The sequence below is a fragment of the Hyaena hyaena genome, unplaced genomic scaffold, assembly GCF_003009895.1.
Source record: "Hyaena hyaena isolate Hyena2069 unplaced genomic scaffold, ASM300989v1 scaffold_490, whole genome shotgun sequence".
In the NCBI taxonomy this organism is placed as follows: Eukaryota; Metazoa; Chordata; class Mammalia; order Carnivora; family Hyaenidae; genus Hyaena; species Hyaena hyaena.
This window is the reverse complement of record NW_024081123.1, coordinates 1,118,188-1,139,393: the sequence shown is the minus strand read 5'-3', so window position 1 is coordinate 1,139,393 and position 21,206 is coordinate 1,118,188. Positions and strand designations below refer to the sequence as shown.

The window sequence follows — 21,206 nt, the reverse complement described above, 5'->3', positions numbered from 1 at the left end:
TTCTTTCTCCTCAAACCAGCCTGTACCAAGGAAACTCAAACAAGAATTTTATTTTCAAAGTAGAGTAGAACCTTCATTTGCAAAGAGCTAGGTCACAGTTACTCTACCTGTTTTGCACAGCATCTGCAGCTACCAGAAAACTTCCTCATGACATTTTCAAGGTCTAAGGCCCGTTCAGGACATGCTCTTTCTCTTCTAGTCACATTTCCACGACAGAGGGGACAATGTATTCCGCTTTCTCTCATTGCAGTCAGGAAACATTTTCTACAGAAACTAAACCAAACATTTGTGACATGTTAACTACAGAAAAAAGACTCTTTTCATTTCTATGATTAAACACAAACAAGTGGTTTTGGATATATATTCAATGCTAAATGAGTTAGGCTATTCATATGTCCATAAACTGCAGAATTTTAAAAACTGTACGTGTACTTCTCAGAGTATAAGGCTAACAAATGAACTAGATAGAAATATAAATGAAACTACACTCAATTATGCTTTAAAATTTTTATTTTTATTTTTTAAATATTTTTATTTATTTCTAGGATAGAGAGAGACAGCGTGAACAGGGGAGGGTCAGAGAGAGAGGGAGATACAGACTCTGAAACAGGCTCCAGGCTCTGAGCTGGCAGTCAGCACAGAGCCCGACGCGGGGCTCGAATCCACAAACCGTGAGATCATGACCTAAGCAAAAGTAGGATGCTTAACCGACTAAGCCACCCAGGCGGCCCTGCTTTAAAATTTTTAATACATGAAAAGTAAGTATTAACATTATATAACATTATCAGAAGAAGCATGGTACAAAAGAATGACTGGCTTATCCTAAACTGTGTCATTATCCTAACTGTGTCATTTAGTGGCTGTGTGATTTCAAGCAACATAGTCAGCCACAGTGGATCTCTCTCCTCCCCTTATAAAATCAAAAAGAGATCACATCAGCTTTTGTCTCAAATTAATGTATTTCAAGATATTTCATAAGACATGAACATGAATAGGCCTACCATAAAATAGTGCACAAATTGATTTGGAAAATTCTAGGATAAACAAAGTTAAAGCTTCTCTGGGAAACCTGGGAAAATATAAGTATTTCCCAAACTTATGCTGTCAGGAAATATGAAAATTTCCCACAACAGTAAGCAATGAAATAATAGTCTGAGAAATATTTATGGATCCTTCCAGCTCTAAATATCTCTAAACATTCTAATTAGAACCACACTCACTAAAATCTTTCTTCTCTCCTAACTTAAGCAAATACCCAACCTGATCATTTTGCTTTAAAAAAAAAAACTAGATAAATCATTGCCATTCATAAATGGGGTCCAAAGTCCATACACATTTAATCCAATCCTCTAAAAGTGCAAATATTCAATCTTTCTCATCTAACAAAAGTAGAGTGACTAGTATAATAATGGATCACAGGAAATAAGCTTCCTAACTATGCAGCATTGAACAAGTCACTTTTCTCCCCTACAATCCAATCCGTTCCCTCACCCACAAAATGAAAAAGTATCTATAGCTGATAGATACCTAGCTTAATCAGAGGATTAAAATAGATAATACAGTAAAATGTTTATCACAGTATTTTTGACAGTTATGAAAATACTCCATAAATAGTAGCCAATATCACTAACACAGGATTTGATATGATTACCAACTGAGACCATAAATTATTAAAAATATTCATTATAACCTGGAGTCAAAAAATGCAAAGTAAACATGACCGAGATACCACCTTTCAGCTGTCAAACTAAAAACTAGTTTAAAAAATAACCAGTGTTACGAGATAATTTCAGAAAGTATAAAAACTACAAAGTTACAAAACCATCATTTGTAAGTTCAATTGTTTAAAAACTAAATTTTAATGGTCTATATATTTTATAAATTTTGAAAAATAAATTTTTAACTTAAATTCTTTGTTTCAGTGTTTGCACTCTAATCAAAGGGATTGTAAAAGAGAAAAAAAAAAGAGGATGAATCAGAAACAAACCAAAAAAGCGAGATTAAAAAAACAAAAAACAAAACAAAACAAAAACACAAGACTAACTGGAGCCATAGTCTAGACCATGATAAAGTCTGCACTAAGGCAGGTGTAGGAGAAATGGGATTTCTATTTTAGACACACAGTTCTCAGGGAGCTTCCTATGTTAAAAAATAGAGTCAACAGAACTTTTTGAGAATAACTTGTGGGAGAATGAGAAAAATAAGCATTTCTAACCTAGAAGACTTGAGTAAAAAGTGACTATATTAACCAAGTAAGAAATATTGCCAAAGTTGTTTTGACAGAGGAAAGATAAGTCCAAGTTCAAAGTGCCTACAAAAATCTCAATGCATGATATCCAGTAAAGAACTGGAAATATGGATCTGGAAATTAGGGAGGAAAATATGGACAGCAGATAAAGTGCAAAAGAGCACTAAACAAGCAATCTAGAGAAATATAAACATTTAAAGGAGTGTTCAAAGAAAAAGAGAGAAAAAGGAGACAGGTAAGTAATATTAGAGAAGCCAAGTCCAATAAGCTACCAAAGAGAAATAATAAAAAGATGAAAGCAAAACTGTCACCAAACTATTAGGCTAAAATTTCCTCTCAAAGAATTGAAAACTGTCAACCAAGTTCATACTAGCAAAATTCATTACAAGAAATAATCATGTATCCTCATTGAATGATGATGCTTGAGTGAAAGAAATCAAGTAGAACAGTAACGATTAGAAAGTAAATTATTCAGTAAGCTAATTTAACAATTGTAAATAAAATATAAACACAAAACATTAGATCTTAACCAAGATGCACAAATGCTGTATTTAGAAGGAGGGGATAAAATAAAGCAAAACTTCAAAGCCCACTTACTGATTAAATAACTAAAATAATAAAAATGTGGTAACATTACATACGTAACAAAATAAAATGAAAAAGGTGGAAAGTCCCACGTGTTGGGGAAGATGTGAGCCAACCTACACTCTCACTGGAAGAGTGTAAACTGACAGAACCATTTGGAAAATTAATGCAACCATTTGGAACACTGACAGTGCCCACTAGTAATTCCATTCCAAAGTTCATTCCCAACAGAACTGCAAATATGATCTGAAGACATTTCCTAGAAAGTTCACAGCCACACTACTGGTAATAACCAAAAGCTGAAAATTACACAAATATCTATCAACAGAAGAATGAATAAACAAATTATAGCATATTCACAAAATGAAAACTATAGGATATTGTAATGAGAATGAATATGGATGAACATAATGTTCAGCTCAAGAAGCCAGATGCAAGAGACTACAACTGCATGATTCTATTTTTAAAAAGTACAAAACATGTTTCAATGTTGAATGAAGTTTTACTAAAAAGTAGAAACAAATACAGCAATTTCTATTTACTACTTTCAAAAATATTGGCAATGGCTAGAAAGACAAGACTCAAAGGCATAAAATAGAGAAAAGCAAGAAATAAAAATCACTTTGGATGACAAAACTGTTTTTTTAGAAAATCTTCAATTAATCTCCAAACTTACAACACATAACAACTATATATAAACTCTCCAAATAATAATAACATTACTAAAGATTACTGATAGTGTCAAAAGCAGTGAAAAATATTCATATAAAAAACTAAAAAAGTAATAAGGTTTAGAATTAACTTAGAACTTTGTTCAAAATAGAAACAAAGATTTTTAGTGGAAATACACATAATAAAGTAATAAAGGCAAAACAGGGCTTTATTAGAAGCTTCTTAAAGACTGGCAAGAATATATCTTAAAAAGCAAAAATGGCTGGGGTGCCTGGCTGGCTCAAGTCAGCAGAGCATGTGACTCTTGATCTCAGGATTGTGAGTACAAGGCCCGTGTGTTGTGGGTGGCACAGAGTTTACTTAAAATTTAAAAAAAAAAAAAAAAAAGAAGAAGCAAAAATGATTAACAAAGGTGCAACATGTGCTTTAAAATGGAGGAAAGATAGACTTCAATAAATGATATTAGAGTAACTGGACATCCACAGGCACAAAAATGAACCTCAATCTAAGTCTGTCACCTTACACAAAAATTAAAACAGATCCTAGACTGTAGTAAACTGGGAAATTGCCATATAAAGATATATTCACTTTATGGGCACCTGGGTGGCTCAGTCAGTTAAGCGTCCAACTTCAGCTCAGGTCATGATCTCACAGCTGGTGGCTTCAAGCCCCACATCGCTCCGTGCTAACAGCGCTGAGCCTGGAGCCTGCTTCAGATTCTGTGTCTACTTCTCTCTCTGTCCCTCCCCCACTCACAATCAATCAGTTTGTCTCTGTTTCTCTCTCTCAAAAAAAAAATAAAATAAATAAAACAAAACAGTATGGGAAAAGAACTTTTAAAGATATATTCACTTTCTAATGCCCAGAACAAGTGAATATTACCTTATATTGCAACAGACCTGATTAAAGTTAAGGATTTGGGGATGGGGAAATTAGCTGCGATTATCTAGGTGGGTCCTAAATGCCATCACAAGCAACTTTGTCACAGAGGCAAAGTGAGATTTCACAAACACACAGAGAAGGCCATGTTCAGATGGACAGAGACTGGAGCTGTGTCTCTGAAGGGCTTCAGAAGGCCTTAGCCAGCACCTTGATTTTGGCCCACGGAAATTGCTTTCAGACTTCTAGCATCTAAAACTAGGTGAAAATAAATATGTTATTATAAGCCACCGAGGTTGTAGAATGTGTTACACCAGCCCTAGGAAGCTAATATATAGAGTTAAATGTAAAATATTAAACTACAAAACTTTTAGGGAAAAAAATAAGAGAAAATATTCACAATATAGAGCTACACACGTTTGATGTTAATTGATGTTAAAAGCACATTTTCAATAGAAAAGACTGATAAAGTGGACTTCATAAAAATTACAAACATTTGCTATGCAAAAGACTATTAAAAAGATAAAAAGACAAATCAGAGATGGGAAAAATTACCATAAATTACCTATCAAACAGGGTCTAGTATCTAGACTACATAAAGAAGTCTCAAAACTCAACACTTAAAAAGCAAACAATCCAATTGAACTACAGGTAAAAGGCATGAAGAGACAAGATTTTACATTAAGACCCTATAGATGACAGTTTATATAACATTACAGCACATAACATTGTTTTTTTGAAAAGGTAACAGCTTTATTGAAATATAATTCACATACCATATAATTCGCCCATTTTAAGTGCACATTTTTTTAAGTTTATTTATTTATTTTGAAAAGACAAAAAGCAGTGCAAGTGGGGGTGGGGGGCAGAGAAACAGAGAGGGAGAGACAGAGAATCCAAAATAGGCTCCATACTATCAGGACAGAGCCCCTCTTGGGGCTTGATCCCACAAACTGCGAGATCATGACCGGTCTGATACCAAGAGTCAGACACTTAACCAACTGAGACACCCAGGCATCCCTACAATTAAATTGTTTTTACCATATTTACAGAGTTGTTCAATATACAAGATTCTCTGAATGGCAAAATTACAGAAATAGCATAAGAACATTAGGGCTTGCAAAGGTTGAGGGGTGGGGTGGGATAGAGAAAAGTGGGTGGGCTTTTATGAAGGATCTTTGTGGTGATGGAAAAGTTCTACATCTTTACTCCACTGATGTAGAAATCCTAGTTATATTTACAAGATGTTATCACTGGGAGAAACGGGGTCACAGTACACAAGATTTCTTTATTACTTATAACTATTTGTGAATCTACAATGATCTGAAATAAGTTTAACTTAAAAGTTCTATAAAAAAGAAGGGCGCTGGGGGTGCCTGGATGGCTCAGTCAGTTGGGTATCTGACTTTGGCTCAGTGGCTCAGGTCATAATTTCACTGTTTGTGAGTTTGAGCCCCACACAGGCTCTGTGCTGACAGCTAAGGTGCCTGGAGGCTGCTTCAGATTCTGTCTCTGTTTCTCTGCCCCTCCCCTGCTCATGCTCTGTCTCTCTCTCACTCAAATATAAAAAATAAAACTTAAAAAAGTTTTTAATTAAAAAAAAAAGAGGGGAAGCAGGGTGACTCAGTCAGTTAAGCAACCTTTTGTTTGCAGCTCATGTCATGCTCTCTCAGCCCCACGTCACACTCTGTATTAACAGCATGGAGCATGCCTGGGATACTCTCTTTCTCTCTGTCTCACTATCTGCCTCCCCAACCCCCCGCACTCTCTCTCTCCCCCCGAATAAACTTAAAAAAAAATAAGTTATATATTAAAAAGCAAAAATAATAAACCTACCCAGACTTGTAAAAATTATGTGCATATGGGCTGCCTGAGTGGTTCAGTAGGTTAAGCGTCCGACTTCAGCTCAGGTCCTTATCTCATGATTTTGTGAGGTCAGGCCCCCCATCTGGCTCTGTGCTGACAGGTCTGTGTTGACAGCTTGGAGCCTGATACCTGCTTCGTATTCTGTGTCTTCCTCTCTCTGCCCCTCCCACTCTCACACTGTCTTCTCTCAAAAATAAACATTAAAAAAAGTGTTTAATTATGTGCATATATTATAATGCATATTAACTTGATAAATATGTATTAAGTACTTACTAAACAACACTAGGTTCACAACAAGCACCACAAGTGACAAAATCCCTAACCTGATTGGACTTACAGCATTATGTGCATGCAGATACTTGTGGCAGGTTTGTGCGTATATACTATATCCCCCCAAAAATTTACCTACCCATCCACCCATCAACCACCCTAGATCTGATCTCCTTATACTCTCTCTGGGAACTTGTGAGTTTGTATTACACATTTATCTGAGTGTTTACTTGAATTAAAATATGTCTTACCAACATCAGCTTAAAGGGCAGGTATCATATTTGTTTACCCTGGTAGGCCCAGCATTATAACACAGAACTGAGCATCTGGGAGGCATTCATTAATATATGTTAAAGCAATGAATGGCAATTCACCTTAATCCCAAAACTGTTAAATCACTTAACCCAAAGACAGAATTCAGTTTTCAGATCAAAACCATAAGCATCATCCATGTACAAAACACTTCCTTATAGAAAGGCAATCATCCGTATGTGACAGAGCTGACACATTCCCTTGTATTTACACTTTGACCTAGCAATTTCATTTTTGAGAATTGACCTTATAGAAAAACTTTCATATGTGAAATGGCATTTATACAAGTTTAATCATGCAGCATTACTTATAACAGTAAAAGATTAGAAACCTAAATGTTCATCAATATGAAATTGTTAAATAATGATACATCAAACAATGGAATACTAGAACACTAAATATGTTCCATGAGGTCAGGGATTTTTACCTAGTTTGTTGAATATTACAGACCTAGTATCTGTAATCTACTAGCACATAATGGACACTCAGTATTGGCTGAATAAAGGAAGAAAATTTTACAAACATGATATGTATATAAGTACTGATATAAAATGATCTCCAGGGGTGACTGGTGGCTCAATCTGACTTAGGCACAGGTCACAATCTCATGGTTTGTGAGTTCAAGCCCCATATGGGGCTTGCTGCTGTGAGGGCAGAGTCCACTTTGGATCCTCTGTGTGCCTCCTCACTGCTCATGTTCACTTTCTCTTTCTCTCAAAAAAAAAAAAAAAAATTTTCCAAAATAGTAACATGAAAATAGAAAGACACAAAAGACTACATATAGAATGCTCTTTCTGTGAAAAACAAAAAAAATAGTATTTATAACCTCTTCTATATATATATATAACTCTGAAAGGATATATAAGGTAATAGTGACTTGCGAAAACATATTTCCTTTTGTACCTTTAAAACTGTGAATTAGGGGAGCCTAGGTGGCTCAGTCAGTTGGGCGTCCAACTTCGGCTCAGGTCTGATCCCACCATTCATGAGTTCGAGCCCCACATCAGGCTCTGTGCTGACAGCTCAGAGCCTGGAGCCCACTTTGGATTCTGCGTCCCTCTCTCTCTGACCCTCTCCCACTCATATTGTCTCTCTCTCTCAAAAATAAACAAACATTTTTAAAAAAGTAAAAAATAAAATAAAATATTATAATATTCTTCATTCACAATAATTCCTTTGATATTAAATACATGGGCCAAAAACCTTGAAATATAGTCTTTTCCATTTGTGATAACAATCTAGCTTTTTGTGTTAGATGCTATAGTTACCAAAATAATAATAATTTTACATTTGTAAAAAAAACAAATATTATACAAGATGATTATTACTCACAAACATTACCTAATTTGGTTCTTGCAACAATCCTGTAAAGTAGGATGTTTCTACCCATTTTATGGACAAGAAAACAGTTTGAAAAGAAGTTAAATGATTTGAGCAAGTAATACAACTAATAAGCTATGGCCTCCCCACAAAAACTCATTCGTTCCTTTACTCAATACCCAAGTGTATAGTAAGTAGGCTTCAGTAAGTAAAAGGAGACTTAGGTTGCTGCCTTTAAAACAGAGCTTACAGTGACAAGGACATTAGTCAAATCATCTGATTTCAAAAATGTTATGATTATAAACTGTGGCAAGTACACAGTTACTTAAGTCTTTTATATCCAATTCTACCGTTCCTTCTTCTGTACCACCAAGCACCAAGTTTCCTCACATATAAAACTTGCTTATTCTTGGGGTACCTGAGTGGCTCAGTCAGTTAAGCGTCTGACTTCAGCTCAGCTCAGGTCATGATCCTGCAGCTCCTGAGTTCTAGCCCCACATCCATCAGTGCTGACAGTGATGAGCCTGCTGGGGATTCTCTCTCTCTGCTCTTTCTTCTCTCTCTCGAAATAAAGAAGTAAATAGAACTTGCTTGCTTATTCCTCATCTCCCTTTGGCTGGACTATTTGAATTTGCTAAATAGAACTAATTTCAAAACAAAGTAGAAGGGACAGGGAAAAAGATGCAAATCTAAATTACTAAATAACTAAATCTCATTTAGTCAATCAAATATTAATAGATAGATGATAGAAAGATAAAGACATATAAATCAGTTAACCAGCCAACTTAGCCAGCCAACCTTTGGAAAGGATACAGCACACTGCTCACAACTACAATCTGGTACTGGGACTGTGAGTTTCACTTCATTCCTTGTATTATTTTTTGCACTCTGAATTATGTCACTTTTATAAATAAAAACCAAAACTATTTTAATTTTCAAAAGAAATAAAGCTGCAATTATCAAAGTAAGCTTTTGGTATTCTTGAGAATGGGATTTTTGTTTATTTTTACTACTGAAGTATAGTTGACACACAATGTTATATTAGTTTAAGGTGTACAACATCATTCATTACAAATGAAACCACCAAAAAAAAAAAAAAAACCTTACTAGTATGCCAGTCTGTGCCTTCTTCCGAAACCTTATTTTGAATACCTACTCAACCTTAATATTCTTAATTTATGTTTCCTTGCTTTTTACAAGGAAAAAATATTACATCTGACCACTCTAAGGCAACTAACACTGCTGACTACTGTCTCCTTATATTTCTTCTCAAGTTCCATGTCATTCTATCCTGGTTTTCTTCCTATCCTGTCTATTCCTTCTCAAGCTGCACTGTACTCCAGATTTAAATATGTATTCTCCAGCACTTTGCCGTATCTAGGCCCTCTACTATCTTCCAACTTACAGACCTCCCTCAGTGGCTACTTCCATACTCATAGCTTTAGTTCCATGTATTCCACATTCACATACATACACTGAACTACGGGACATTATCAAATCTTACATGGGTTTCCTTAAAATGTCAAGAATCTTTTCTTCCATTCCCGCTATCATTACCTTTGGTTCAGGTTCTAATGATTTTTTTTCTCTGACACATCAGTGAATGCCCTCTTCACAAGTCTCCCCACTACACCAAAGCTGGATCCTGCTACTAAAGTCAACTTTCTAAAACTGAAATGTGATCATGCTGTTCCCTCTGCCAAAAATTATTGAACAGGTCGCTATGGCTTTCAGGAAAAAGTTCAAATTGGCTTACACAGAAAGTTCCTGCCAAAGACCTCTAGGCTCTATCTCTACCACACTCATCCTTTGGTTCCAGTCAAAATTTGTAATCTGGAGACAGTCATTCTCTGTAACTCCTCCTTGCCTCTGCATATATGGTAAACCTAATCAGGGTATTCCCCAATACACGCTGAATAATCCGTTCTGACCTAAAATATTACTTCATCCAGGAAATCTCCCCTTTAGTCATAGCCTGATTTAGACACCTGCTCTTAATGCTCACATAAAATTTTCCTACTAAATTGCTTCCAGATCACATTCATGCTTAGGTCTTCTCCACTAGTCTGTTAACAGTCCCCAGGAAAGAGTACTTGGTATTCTTTGTACCTGACATACAGAAACCATTCAATATCTGCTGTTTGAAGGAATAAAAGAGGATTATAAAGGAATTTGTATTTTGGTGAAATTATTCTAATGATAATGAACCTACTCCTTTGATTAGAATAGGCTGTGGGCAAATCCTTTGATGACGTTGCATTTCAATTTTCAATGAAAATTTGTTTTCTAATAGATCCACAGTGACTCAAAATTCTTATCACCTCATCTCTTACTATCTATGAATCAAAAACTGATTTTGTAGCTAAATCTAAGCACTTTTAAAGGGATAGGTTTGTCCTTTGTGAAAAGGGAAGAGCAAATAACATGGTAAACTAGATTACTGAAAATAATTGTTATTTCCCTACCAAACTCCTTCTAGTCAATCAAGAGCCTGTTCCACCATTACTAGCCTTTCCAAATAAAGAACCCCTCTGCCTTCTTTAATTCATTGTTCAGGCAGAACCTTACAGCATGTGTGTCTGTGGGGGGAAGGAGAAGATGGGGTGCTAAAGCACTAAATGTTCATTCTTCTTATCAATAAAATCTATCCTACATTTCATTTTTATGTTTAGTCTAATCAAATCCAAGTTCAATGAGATGATTAGAAAAAGATTCTCAACTATCTCCACTCTCTTTTCCATACCCTTGATATCAGGCCAAATTAGTCTGATTTAAAATGTTCCACAACGGGCGCCTGGGTGGCTCAGTCTGTTAAGCATCTGACTTCAGCTCAGGTCATGATCTGAGGGTTCGTGGGTTCGAGCCCCACGTCAGGCTCTGTGCTGACAGCTAGCTCAGAGCCTGGAGCCTGCTTCAGATTCTGTGTCTCCTTCTCTCTCTGACCCTACAGTGCTCAGGCTGTGCTCAGGCTGTCCCACAGGGAAGTGAACTAGAACAAGCTGCATGGAATTTTGAGGAGAGCTGTAGATTACAATGAGTTCTATGAGGTCAATGACCCAAAGGGTAAGAGTTCTGTCTAGAAACACCTACGTCCTCTCACTTTGATCTCCCACCTTCCCTTCTGTCCACCTACTGCCAGCACAAGCACAGGAAAGGCATCAAATTATAACAATGAATACTGGCAGATTAAAGCAATACATTGTGCCCTGAACATCTCAAAGTATTTCTGCAATAATCTCCATCTGCTGCACCAAACAAAGCAATTTCAGGCTATCATTCATTTCCCACAACAAACCTTCACAGGCACAACTCCTATAAAGTCACATATTCCTGGCTCACACAATGACCGCAGGAGTAAGGTAGGCAGTACAGACAAGATTGAGGAGTAGAGTGAGAAAAACGGGCATCAAGTAACTAGTAAAATCTCTGATTAAGAACCCCAAATTCATTCCATTCTTTATGCAATTACAGAACCTAGCTCTCAAAAAAAGGGGGCAAAGGAGAAAGAAATAGGTTTATAAATAAACTTGTCCCATTCTTTTCAGCTATTTGCAAGCACACAGAACCTTCAAATCTGAGTGTATTTTTTTCAAATAAAGATTTCCAGGCTTCACCTGCCAGAAATTCTTTCGTAAATTTGGAATGGAGCCTGGGTATTGGTATGTTTACTTACAAAGTTCCCCAAGGACTCTGATCAACAGCCAGGGTTGTCAGATGTGCTATATATCTTTACAAGAAGGGCTTCTGCCAACCCGTACTGACACTCTACCAACATTAGCTGTAGGGTTACAGAAATTCTTTCCATAAATATGCCAAATCGAACAGCACCATACCACCTCATCCAATCCCTTTGTGTTCTCCCTCACTCCTGGAGTTACTGCCTTATCTTCCGCTCCTTCCAGAAACAGCAATCTTCCTTTGCTCTCTCCACCTTCATAGTAACCAAGTAATAAGCAGAAGGGTAAAACAAAGGGAAACTACCACTTCAATACCCGGAAATCCCGTCAGTTCTGACATAATGAGAGAAGATAACCCATTCTAGATCATTCTAACATGTACTGAATTTTAAAGGAAAGAACATTTCAAGGGTGGTCTGTGAAGTAGGGTTGAAAGGGAAGTTAGATAAGCGTTCTTGCATCTGGAAAGAACAGTCCAAGGTTCCAAAAGAAGGAAAAACTTTAAATCAAGGCAGGCCCCGGGGGGGGGGGGGGGAGGGGGGCAAGCGGGGCGAGCGGGCCTGTGGGGGCACCTTCGGCCGGTTTTGACACTCGACACCCCAGCCTTCACTCAGGTTGCTAGGAAACAAAAAGGCTCCACGTTCCCTGCAATTCCTCCTGGGCCTGGGGGGCGGGGGGGCTCCGGGGCCTGAAGACACGACGGAGACAAGCTTGGCCACTGCCCGGGGGGCGCGAAAGCAAGGGATGGAGACCCCGCGGCCGGGGGCTCGGGCACCGGGGCCGGCGCAGGAAGCCTGCCCTCAGCTCGGGAGGGAGGGCGGGCGGCAACGGGCCCTCCGCGCCAAGGGGCGCTCTGGCCGGCCGCAGTGGGCTCCGCTCCTGCCAGGCCGCAGCCAAGGGTCCGGGGCTCGATGCCGGGCCTAAACGACCACCCGGCTCCACGCGGGGGAGGAGGCGTCTACTCACACGTGCTGACAGGCCGCGGTCCTCACAGGCGTTTTGAGCACTTCCTGACAGACAGGGCAGTAGAAATCATCTTCGGTGTAGGACGTGGCCGCAGAAAGCTCCTCGGCCATGGCGGGGGATGAGGGATCAAGACGATGGCGGCAGCGGCGGCTACAGCGGCCAAGCTGGCTGTGGCGGCCCGGGGCTCGACTCCCTAAGCGAACCCGAAGGGGGAGGGGAATCGCGTCAGGAAGCGGCTCGCGCCAGGAAGGGGGCGGGGCAGAGCGGGACGGGGCGGGGCCGAACGCCGAGACGCTACGGCCGCACGCGCCCGGGGAGGGCCGGCCGCTAGGGCCGCTCCTCCCGGCGGAAGGGTGGAAGGTGGTGCTCGGTGGGAAGCCACTGTGGAGAAACCGGTCAATAGCTTCACTTTTGCTTCCACCCCGACTGGAAGTACGCGGAAAGCCGCCCCTCCGCGCGAGAACGAAGGCCGCCCCCAGGCAGCTGCCTCTCGCCCGAGGCCGCTCCCTTACCTGGCTCCACGAGGCGGTCGAGGCTCCGCCCCCGGCCCTCTTCTCCGCCTCCCGACTCCATTCCCCCCCCGCCCCACCCCGGCCCCGCCCGCACAGCTGCCCGCCGCTACCAAGCCAGGTCCGAGGCTGCCTGCCCCGCCCCCCGCCGCCCCCGCCCCGCCCCTCCGCTCGGCGTGCGTAGCCGCTCACTTAGGACCCAGCGAGCCGCGCCGCTGCTGTAGCTGCTTTCCCGGTGCCGGTTGGTGGAGAGGTGGCCCTGCGCGGTCCTCGGGCTTCTAATCTGGCCGCTGCTGCCTTGGCAGCCGAGGCCGGGAGGGGACTGGCGGACAGAGTCCTTAGCATTTATCGGCCCGAAAGAGGGCGGGGCCCGAGGCTCTTGGCGCACCGGGATCCCACTGCCCCCTCCAGTAGCCCTCCCGTGGCATCGCGCTGCCTGCTGCCGGCCCGGCGGGTCACCGAACACCAGAGGGCGGCGAACACCTGACCGAGAACTGGGGAGAGGGCGGGGTGGGTAGGGCGGCCTCCATAGCAACCGGCGCGTGGCGCCCGCAGCAGGTTGTGACATAAACAGATGGGTGCCCGCCTGTACCCGCCCCCCCGCAGTCTCCCTCTAGCGGGGACTCCACTTCTCACCGATTCTATCAAATACGTTGGATTTTCCAGGAATTTTTCCTCAAAAAAGTATTCCCTAATGTTAAAGGTATGATTCTTACTATTTGTTCCTGACAAAATGTTTTGATCATCTTGTGATGTGTTATGAAACAAGTATATGCCCTTTATGCAACTTCGATCCTTTGAGTAGGAAAATTAAATAATAAGATCCCTCGAGAGGGTTTGAACTTTTCCCCTTAACACAGTCTGACAAGTTACAGTCGCAGATGCATTCTTCCACCACCCAACACCTTTGTTTTCTGACAGCTTTCAATAAAAGTGAGGTATAAGCGTGGATCTAAGCATTTTACCAACGTTAATCACTGGTTTAAGTGCTTCTTTTTTTTTTTTAATGGGCCCCTAATTTCCAGGTATGTCTGGATGGGATCACAACCACATGAAAGGAGCTAAGGAAAATCTGGAACATTATAGAGCATCCTCAATTAGTTTCAGAAAAAGAAAAAATATATATATCGTTACCATGCTTTGTTAAGACTCTACACTATAAGTGAATCATAAACAGAAGCCATTGCATGGTTAATTCTGTCATTTATTGTGTGCATTGTCCTTGGACCTATTAGATGTTATGCTGGTGTCTTGAACTTTGCTCTTGACTAGTTTACACTCTTCGGTGTCTGATGAAATAAAAGGACAAAAATGGTATTTGCTGAAGTATTGTTCATAAGCAGTGACTATAATGAGGATAGGAAGTGGGATGACTGGATTTGTATGGACTTAGAGAAAACCTTATGGAGGAAATGGGTCTTATACACATCTTAAAATGGCAATTCATAGAATAATATTTACTGAATTGTCCAATGAACAGTAATTCCCTTTACCAAACTACCTTTTGTATTTCTGTTCCTTTTCCTCCCTAGCAAGAACAGTGGAGGCAGAGCAAGAAAGTCAATTTTAGCCTCCAATTTCCTGGAAGGAGAAACACCAATCGTGTTGAGAGGAGAGACACCAAATAGCATTAGTCTAGGTGCCTGTATTACAAATTTACTTATAAAATGGTTCTTGGATTTCAAACTTCACCTTTTTGATAATATATTTCCAATCATATTTTGTTCATTTTGACCACTTGAGGAAGTAAAGTGTATTTTTAAAAATTATTTTAATGTTTATTTATTTTTGAGAGAGAGACAGAGTGTGAGCTGAGAGGGACAGAAGAGAGAGGGAGACACAGAACCTGAAGCAGGCTCCAAGCTCTGAGCTGTCAGCACAGAGCTTGTTGTGGGACTTGAACCCACAAACTGCGAGATCATGACTTGAGCCACAGTCGGTCACTTAACCGACTGAGCCACCCAGACGCCCCAGTAAAGTGTATTTTCTGTTGAAAAGAATGTTTCCCTTTACTCACTGGGAATCCTTAACCAGAACATTAATTTTGTGACTTTATTTTTATTTGCTTCATTCTTCCTCTACGATATCAGCTTTACCCGTGCCTTAATTCAAACATGTTTGCAATACTTCTCATACATCCTAAGAAGTCATTTTTAGGGTATATGTAAGCATATAGTTGACAGTAGGTAGAAATCCATCAAAAATGCAGTTATAAGGAAAATATAGTTACCCTCTGAGTGTTAAGCTTAGGAAAATAAACCATATTGGCCAAAAGACACATCTTCTCTCTTGGCAGCATTTCACATGAAAAATTACACGATATTTTTATGGCAGTGTCACAGATTTGCTCAAAAAAGATTCAGCTGTGTAAATAAAATACAGCCTTTGGTCAGTAGGGGAAAAACCCTAAGTGTTTACACCAACTTGATAAATTTATTCTGTTGCCATAACTTAATCAGTCTCTTTACATTTAGGTTAAAACACTTAAGCTTTTAATATTCCATCTCTCTCAGTCTGCCTCCCTCAAAGTGGCATCTGGGAGGGTAAGAGGGAGGACAAGGGGTAGCTGACATGAACTTGAGACACTATTTGAGAACCTCAGTCCTGACATCTGCAAGGTCTCCTTTGAATTCTTGCTGGACTATTCTGCAGAGAGGCTAATTTTGGCTCCGCTCTGAGATGCCTTGTGTTCTGGACATTTCAGCTGCTGGTAGCCGCCAGCGAAGACTACTCTGGCCTGACTCAGCTAGGTCAAGGCGCTGTGGTGTACCCTGGTTGATTCAGCCTCACCAACACTGTAGAACCCTCTGAATCTCTGTCACAATCCTCTTCCAATTCCTTGACCTTCAACATGAAAGGCCTCTCATGTTCTGTTCTACTCTCAATAGAGCCACCATCCAAGGTATCCCTTGGGGCCCTCTTCTCTCTCAGTCTGGGAGGGAGAGTCATTCCATCTAAACATTCTGTGTCCCTGACTTGGCATGTAGTGCTGACCCCTACTTTGCTTCTGCACAACCTACAAGATAAGATGCTTTCAGCCCCCTAGTCGTCAGCACTCTCCTCAACCTACCCTTTTCCCGAATCATCCTTTCTTTTCCAACCACAATCCCTTGGACTGGATGTGGACCTTTCCCCCTTGCCACTTACTGCCTTTCGGGCCCTCCCATATGCAAAACTCTTCAGCCAACTCCACCAGGCCAGGTACTTAATGTACTAAAAGGCGGAGATAAGTGGATTCAGAAAATTAATTCTTTCTTCACAAAGCCTGGGTTTGTCTTACCACAGAGCCTCAAAAGTCTGTTTTGTTGGTAAAAGTTGTTGCTTTTGAGGAAGTGAAGTGGGAAGCTGGGGGATGGAATGGGAGAGTTCATGTTTCACCGTCTGCCCTTTGGTATCTTTTTTAATTTGTACCATGTGTGCTGTGGACATTCAGCTGGTTTGCACTAGCACAGCTCTGCCAGTCCTTCTCAGCTTGCCCATTCTGATTGGGCAATAGTCTGTCCTGAGTGGCCAGTGCCCATTTGGTTCCAGTGGTTAAATATTTTTAACATCAGTCCCGATCATGTACATAAATAACCTATTTGCTGAAGGCATATTATTTAATTATTAAGCCTGTTTTGGAAATGTTCTTTAAAAAAAATAATAAGAGCAACATTCTTTACATTCCTGATCAATTAATCCTAATTTCTTCTTTTCCTGACCTCACCCCAACCCACACTCAGGCTGAGTAAGAAGGTCAAGTGAATAAAAACGTGGAAGGGAAACCATACAGGGCATCATGTTCCCATCAGCAAACATTTATAAACTCTATTCCCATCCCCCACTCTAGCAAATCATGATTTTTGTTCAGGTATCTTCTTTTTCCCAACCAGGCCCTTCAGAAGGACATTTCCAGCTCAAAGGGAAGTACCATGACTGAGCCAGTCTGGATGGGTTTAAGCCTGGGCATGTGATTCAGTCATGACCAAGGAGGTGTGAGGGGGATTCTTCTGAGGGACTTCACCAAGTGCCTTTCTTGGCTAACTGAAAAACAAACAAATCGGAATAAACAATACCATGCTACGTCTGAATAGTTTCTTGTCCATCTGTGCTGCCTGGGACCCTGAAACCATCAAGAAACCGTGAAAAGAATAAGCCAAAGGCTAAGCCAGTATCCTGACCAATGGCATGGCTAAAAGATAGAAGGAATGTAGGTCCTTAGGTAGTTGAGCCCTTCTAATAATCTGATCAACCCTGAAATTGTCCTGCCTCCTGTTAAGTCCTAGTTTAAACCATTCTCAGTTGGCTCTTTGGTTACTTGTAGCTAGAAAGCACCTAAGCCAGACGTTTGCTTGTTGACTATCAGATCCACCTCCCTACCTGTCACCTGTTCCGGTTCTGGTGTATATTGCTGAGGCTGGCCCTTGCTGACTGTTTCTCATTTCCCCTATCAGCTGACTTCTGTCTATATTCAGCTCATGGGAGGCACTGATGAGAGACTGGAAGGAAGAAGCCAAGACATCTCTCTCTCTGTCTCTGTCTCTGTCTCTGTCTCTCTCTCTTTCTCTCTGCTTCTGGCTGTGGCTTTGTTTTGGTCATGGTTTTAACTTCTGGAAGACCACCCTTCACTCCAGGGTTCCAGAGCCTAGAGCCTGCTGGGCAGTCCCTGCCTTTTCTGAGTGGCTTCCGTGTTGACCTCACTGTCACACATGGTCGTTCAGCTCTCCTGACATCTTTGTAATTGTTTTCCATATTAAACATCTCTTTTGAACTGCTTATTGAGAGCTCTCTTTCCTGATTGGACCCCGATCCATTTTTCTAATTGAATTAACCCTTTAGGAGGAAATAGGAAGGCAGAGGAGAATGAAACACCGCAAAAGTGGTTCCTCTCCCCCAAAGAGAAGGAACTGAGTTACTTGCCGTTGTGAGTTTGAATTCTTTTCATAACTCTGCAAATTAGCACAAATGGAAACACAAAAGTGAGATTAAGTATAAAAAATAAAAAAAATTTACTCTTTTTTAGTCCATCCTAGTTTGGGACAGTTAAATTTCAACCCTCATAATTGTCACTATGAATATGCATCTTTCATGCTATTTAATAACATTTAATTTCCTATCAGAAGTATTTTATGCACTATTGTACAGCTATTATTCTTACTAATGTTCCTATTAGTGGCCCTAGTGGCCCTATTTATCCCACAGAATCCAACTTCCATGTTACCATTGATTAAAATAGAGGGGATATAATCCCAATTTGTGCCAGTTATACCTCTCTCAGGAAGCTAGAATTGAGATCACGAGAGGTCAGTCAGTTTCTATTAGGACCTAACTTGGAAGGTATGTTAACATGATCTAAGGGACAGCATCCCCTTCCTTTGCCCCAAAAGAGAAAGCCAATCAGTAGAGAGACCAAACCAAAAATGAAACAGACGTTTTGAATGCAGCTGAAATTGTTTCATGGAATCGAATATGCCATCCTAAGAAGCAGAACCATAAATTAGACCAGAAATGGCAGTAGTTCCAACAAATTAACTCCTATTTCAACTTTTCTTTGGTGTTTTTTTTTAATCTTTGAGAGAAATATGTAAATTTAAAACTAAAGCATCTAAACAACTTTCCTTTCTCTTCCTCACCATTTTTCTTTTTCTTTCCCTGCTCCCTTTTACTTCACACATTTATGGACATCCTCTGGGCACATGGCTTAGATAAAGACAACTGTAACAAGATTAGTTCCAGTATAACAATGGAGGCAAAAGCCTGACACCAGTTCTAAAAAGCAAACAAAGCACCTAAGTTTTGGAGAAGTAGAAGAATCTTCCAGCAGAAATACACACCCTTCCTTCTATACATACATTTCAGTTATTCCAGCCATTCCCTTTCAATACATATTGCATACACTGCTTCTAAAGGAGAAAATCCAAAGTACCTTCCAGCTCTGCTCCAAGAGGCAATGTCATGAAACTGCTTTTTTCCAGTCCAGTGTCTCCAAATACTTTATTCCTTTAGTAGACCCTTAATCTGATCTAGTTTAATATCGCATGCTCCTACAGCCTTAGACTAACTCAAAAATGTCGTCCCTATCAACCAACTTTTACATACCACAATGTAGAGCAAATATAACTACTATGAAAACTTACATTTAAAACGTGGAGAGAAGGGAAGAAATCACAGGATATGTACCATTTTCAGCTGGACAGATTTAATGAAGCAAAGCAGAGAAGCACTGAGTCTCATGGGCATCATTTGGTTGACTTGACAGTGGTGACAATTCTCTTGTCAACTAATGTGGCTCTCTAGTATCGCCTTCTGGAATCATTCCTATTGCCAAGGGAGCACCTAAAAGGACATTAGAGTAGATAACCTGTTTGGGGAGAGGGAAGGGGTATACTGCATTTGCAATTCACTTGTTAATGGTACCAGGTACAAGAATGGCCTGAGGCTGTCTAAAGAATTAAGACATTCTTTCCCATTGATTTCAGTGAATCACAGGCCTGTTATACAGACTGGGTTTTGTTGGTGCTACAGTTCTAATGAAACCACAGTCACCTGTCAGTTTCACGTTACGGTAATTTCCTAAAATTAAACACCAAAAACTTTATCAGGTCAGCCTGGCTGCTAAGTTGAAGAACCAAGTCTGGGCTATACTCATAGATTTTCTGTTTCTTAGCTGGAACTCTGGGGACAACATGTACCCAGTCTGACAAACTTTGTCTTAGGACAGGATGGGTGAAGAAACTGGGGTGGCAGAGAAGTCTTCTTTCTCTTCTAGACTAGTACCCTGCCCCCAGACTGAATTCCAGTCCTAAAATGTAGTTTGCAATGGTAGTGTCATCCTGTTTGTCAGGAGGGGAGCCAGTGTGAGGTGCTGTGGTGTGGCCCAGGGTGTCAGGGTAACCACATCCTCCATTAATTCCTCCCCGTTGTAGGTGACAAGATACCTATGTTCTCAATCATCATTTTAATCTTCTACAGAGAAAGTAGTGTGAGTCAGAGAACTTGACCTCTGTATTTCAGACTGTTTTGATTTGGACCTCAGCATTATTAGTTCCAAACTCCTCTTTTTTTCTGTTCACATTCAGGAAAATCTTGACAGGTGCATGCAAATTTGTTGTTACACCTTACTGAAGGTACTCAGGAAAAATCAATCTGATTTATCAGTTGAGGGGCAATCTGGGAAGGGAAATCACAGTAATTTGAACAGAGAAAGTTTAATATAAAATTTTTCTAACTAATAGGGGATTGGTATAAGAAGTACAGAGGACTCAAAAGAATATAGGCTTGAATGCTTGTTTTAGCAGCATATGTACTGAAATTGGAACCATACAGAGAGAAGAGTAGCATGGCCCCCGCACAAGGATGACATGCAAATTCATGAAGCGTTCCATCCTGCACAATAAAAAGTTGAAATGGAGTACCCAGAGAAGCGCCCGACCACCAAGGGATGGAAATCCAGACCTTGCTGGAGAGGACCCACCTGGGGTTCACCGGATGGCAGAGAAGTCTCTGTGGTATAATGCTGGTAGAAGCATGCAGGGTGCAAGGGAAAGCTGTTTACAGAGAAGGGTCCGTTGGAGGCATTCTGTTACAAAACCATCCAGGGGGACGTCGGAGGTGGATGCTGTCTGCCGGGTGCTGCTGGCCACTGTGCATTGCAGAAACCGAGGTTGGCTCTGTGCGCTGTGGGAAGCAAGCCTATACCAGCAAATATATACCTGGGGAAACAAAATGCCTTTCCTCTTGCAGTTTCTCTCTAGTGCCCTCTGTTGGAAAAACGTATTATTGTGTTAGCTGGCAAAAGAAAAATATTTAAGCGCCCAGATCTATCTTCCCACCGTAAGCAAAAATAATAAATTTGGAACTGAGAATTAATAGACTGATAACTGGCATACTGACCCACTAATGATTTGCTACTAAGTTTTCTAA

The 21,206-nt window shown here is 40.6% G+C and overlaps 1 protein-coding gene and 1 non-coding gene across 2 annotated transcripts in view; one reads left to right on the top strand and one right to left on the bottom strand.

The window, feature by feature from the left end:
* The window catches only part of RNF138 (ring finger protein 138), a 34,140-nt gene extending 20,502 nt beyond the window's left edge, over window positions 1-13,638 (bottom strand). Inside the window, exons 1-3 of the mRNA XM_039254445.1 lie at window positions 13,497-13,638; window positions 12,796-12,988; window positions 108-273 (exon numbers count right to left, since the gene is read on the bottom strand). Of these exons, the coding sequence (XP_039110376.1) occupies window positions 108-273; window positions 12,796-12,905 (276 nt within the window). The 5' untranslated portion in view covers window positions 12,906-12,988; window positions 13,497-13,638. The remainder of the gene's footprint in view (window positions 1-107; window positions 274-12,795; window positions 12,989-13,496) is intronic.
* A 6,927-nt stretch (window positions 13,639-20,565) lies between these two features.
* LOC120246843 lies at window positions 20,566-20,674 on the top strand. Its single transcript, XR_005532164.1, has one exon. It is a non-coding gene; the product is annotated as a U6 spliceosomal RNA (small nuclear RNA).
* Window positions 20,675-21,206: the final 532 nt, after the last annotated feature.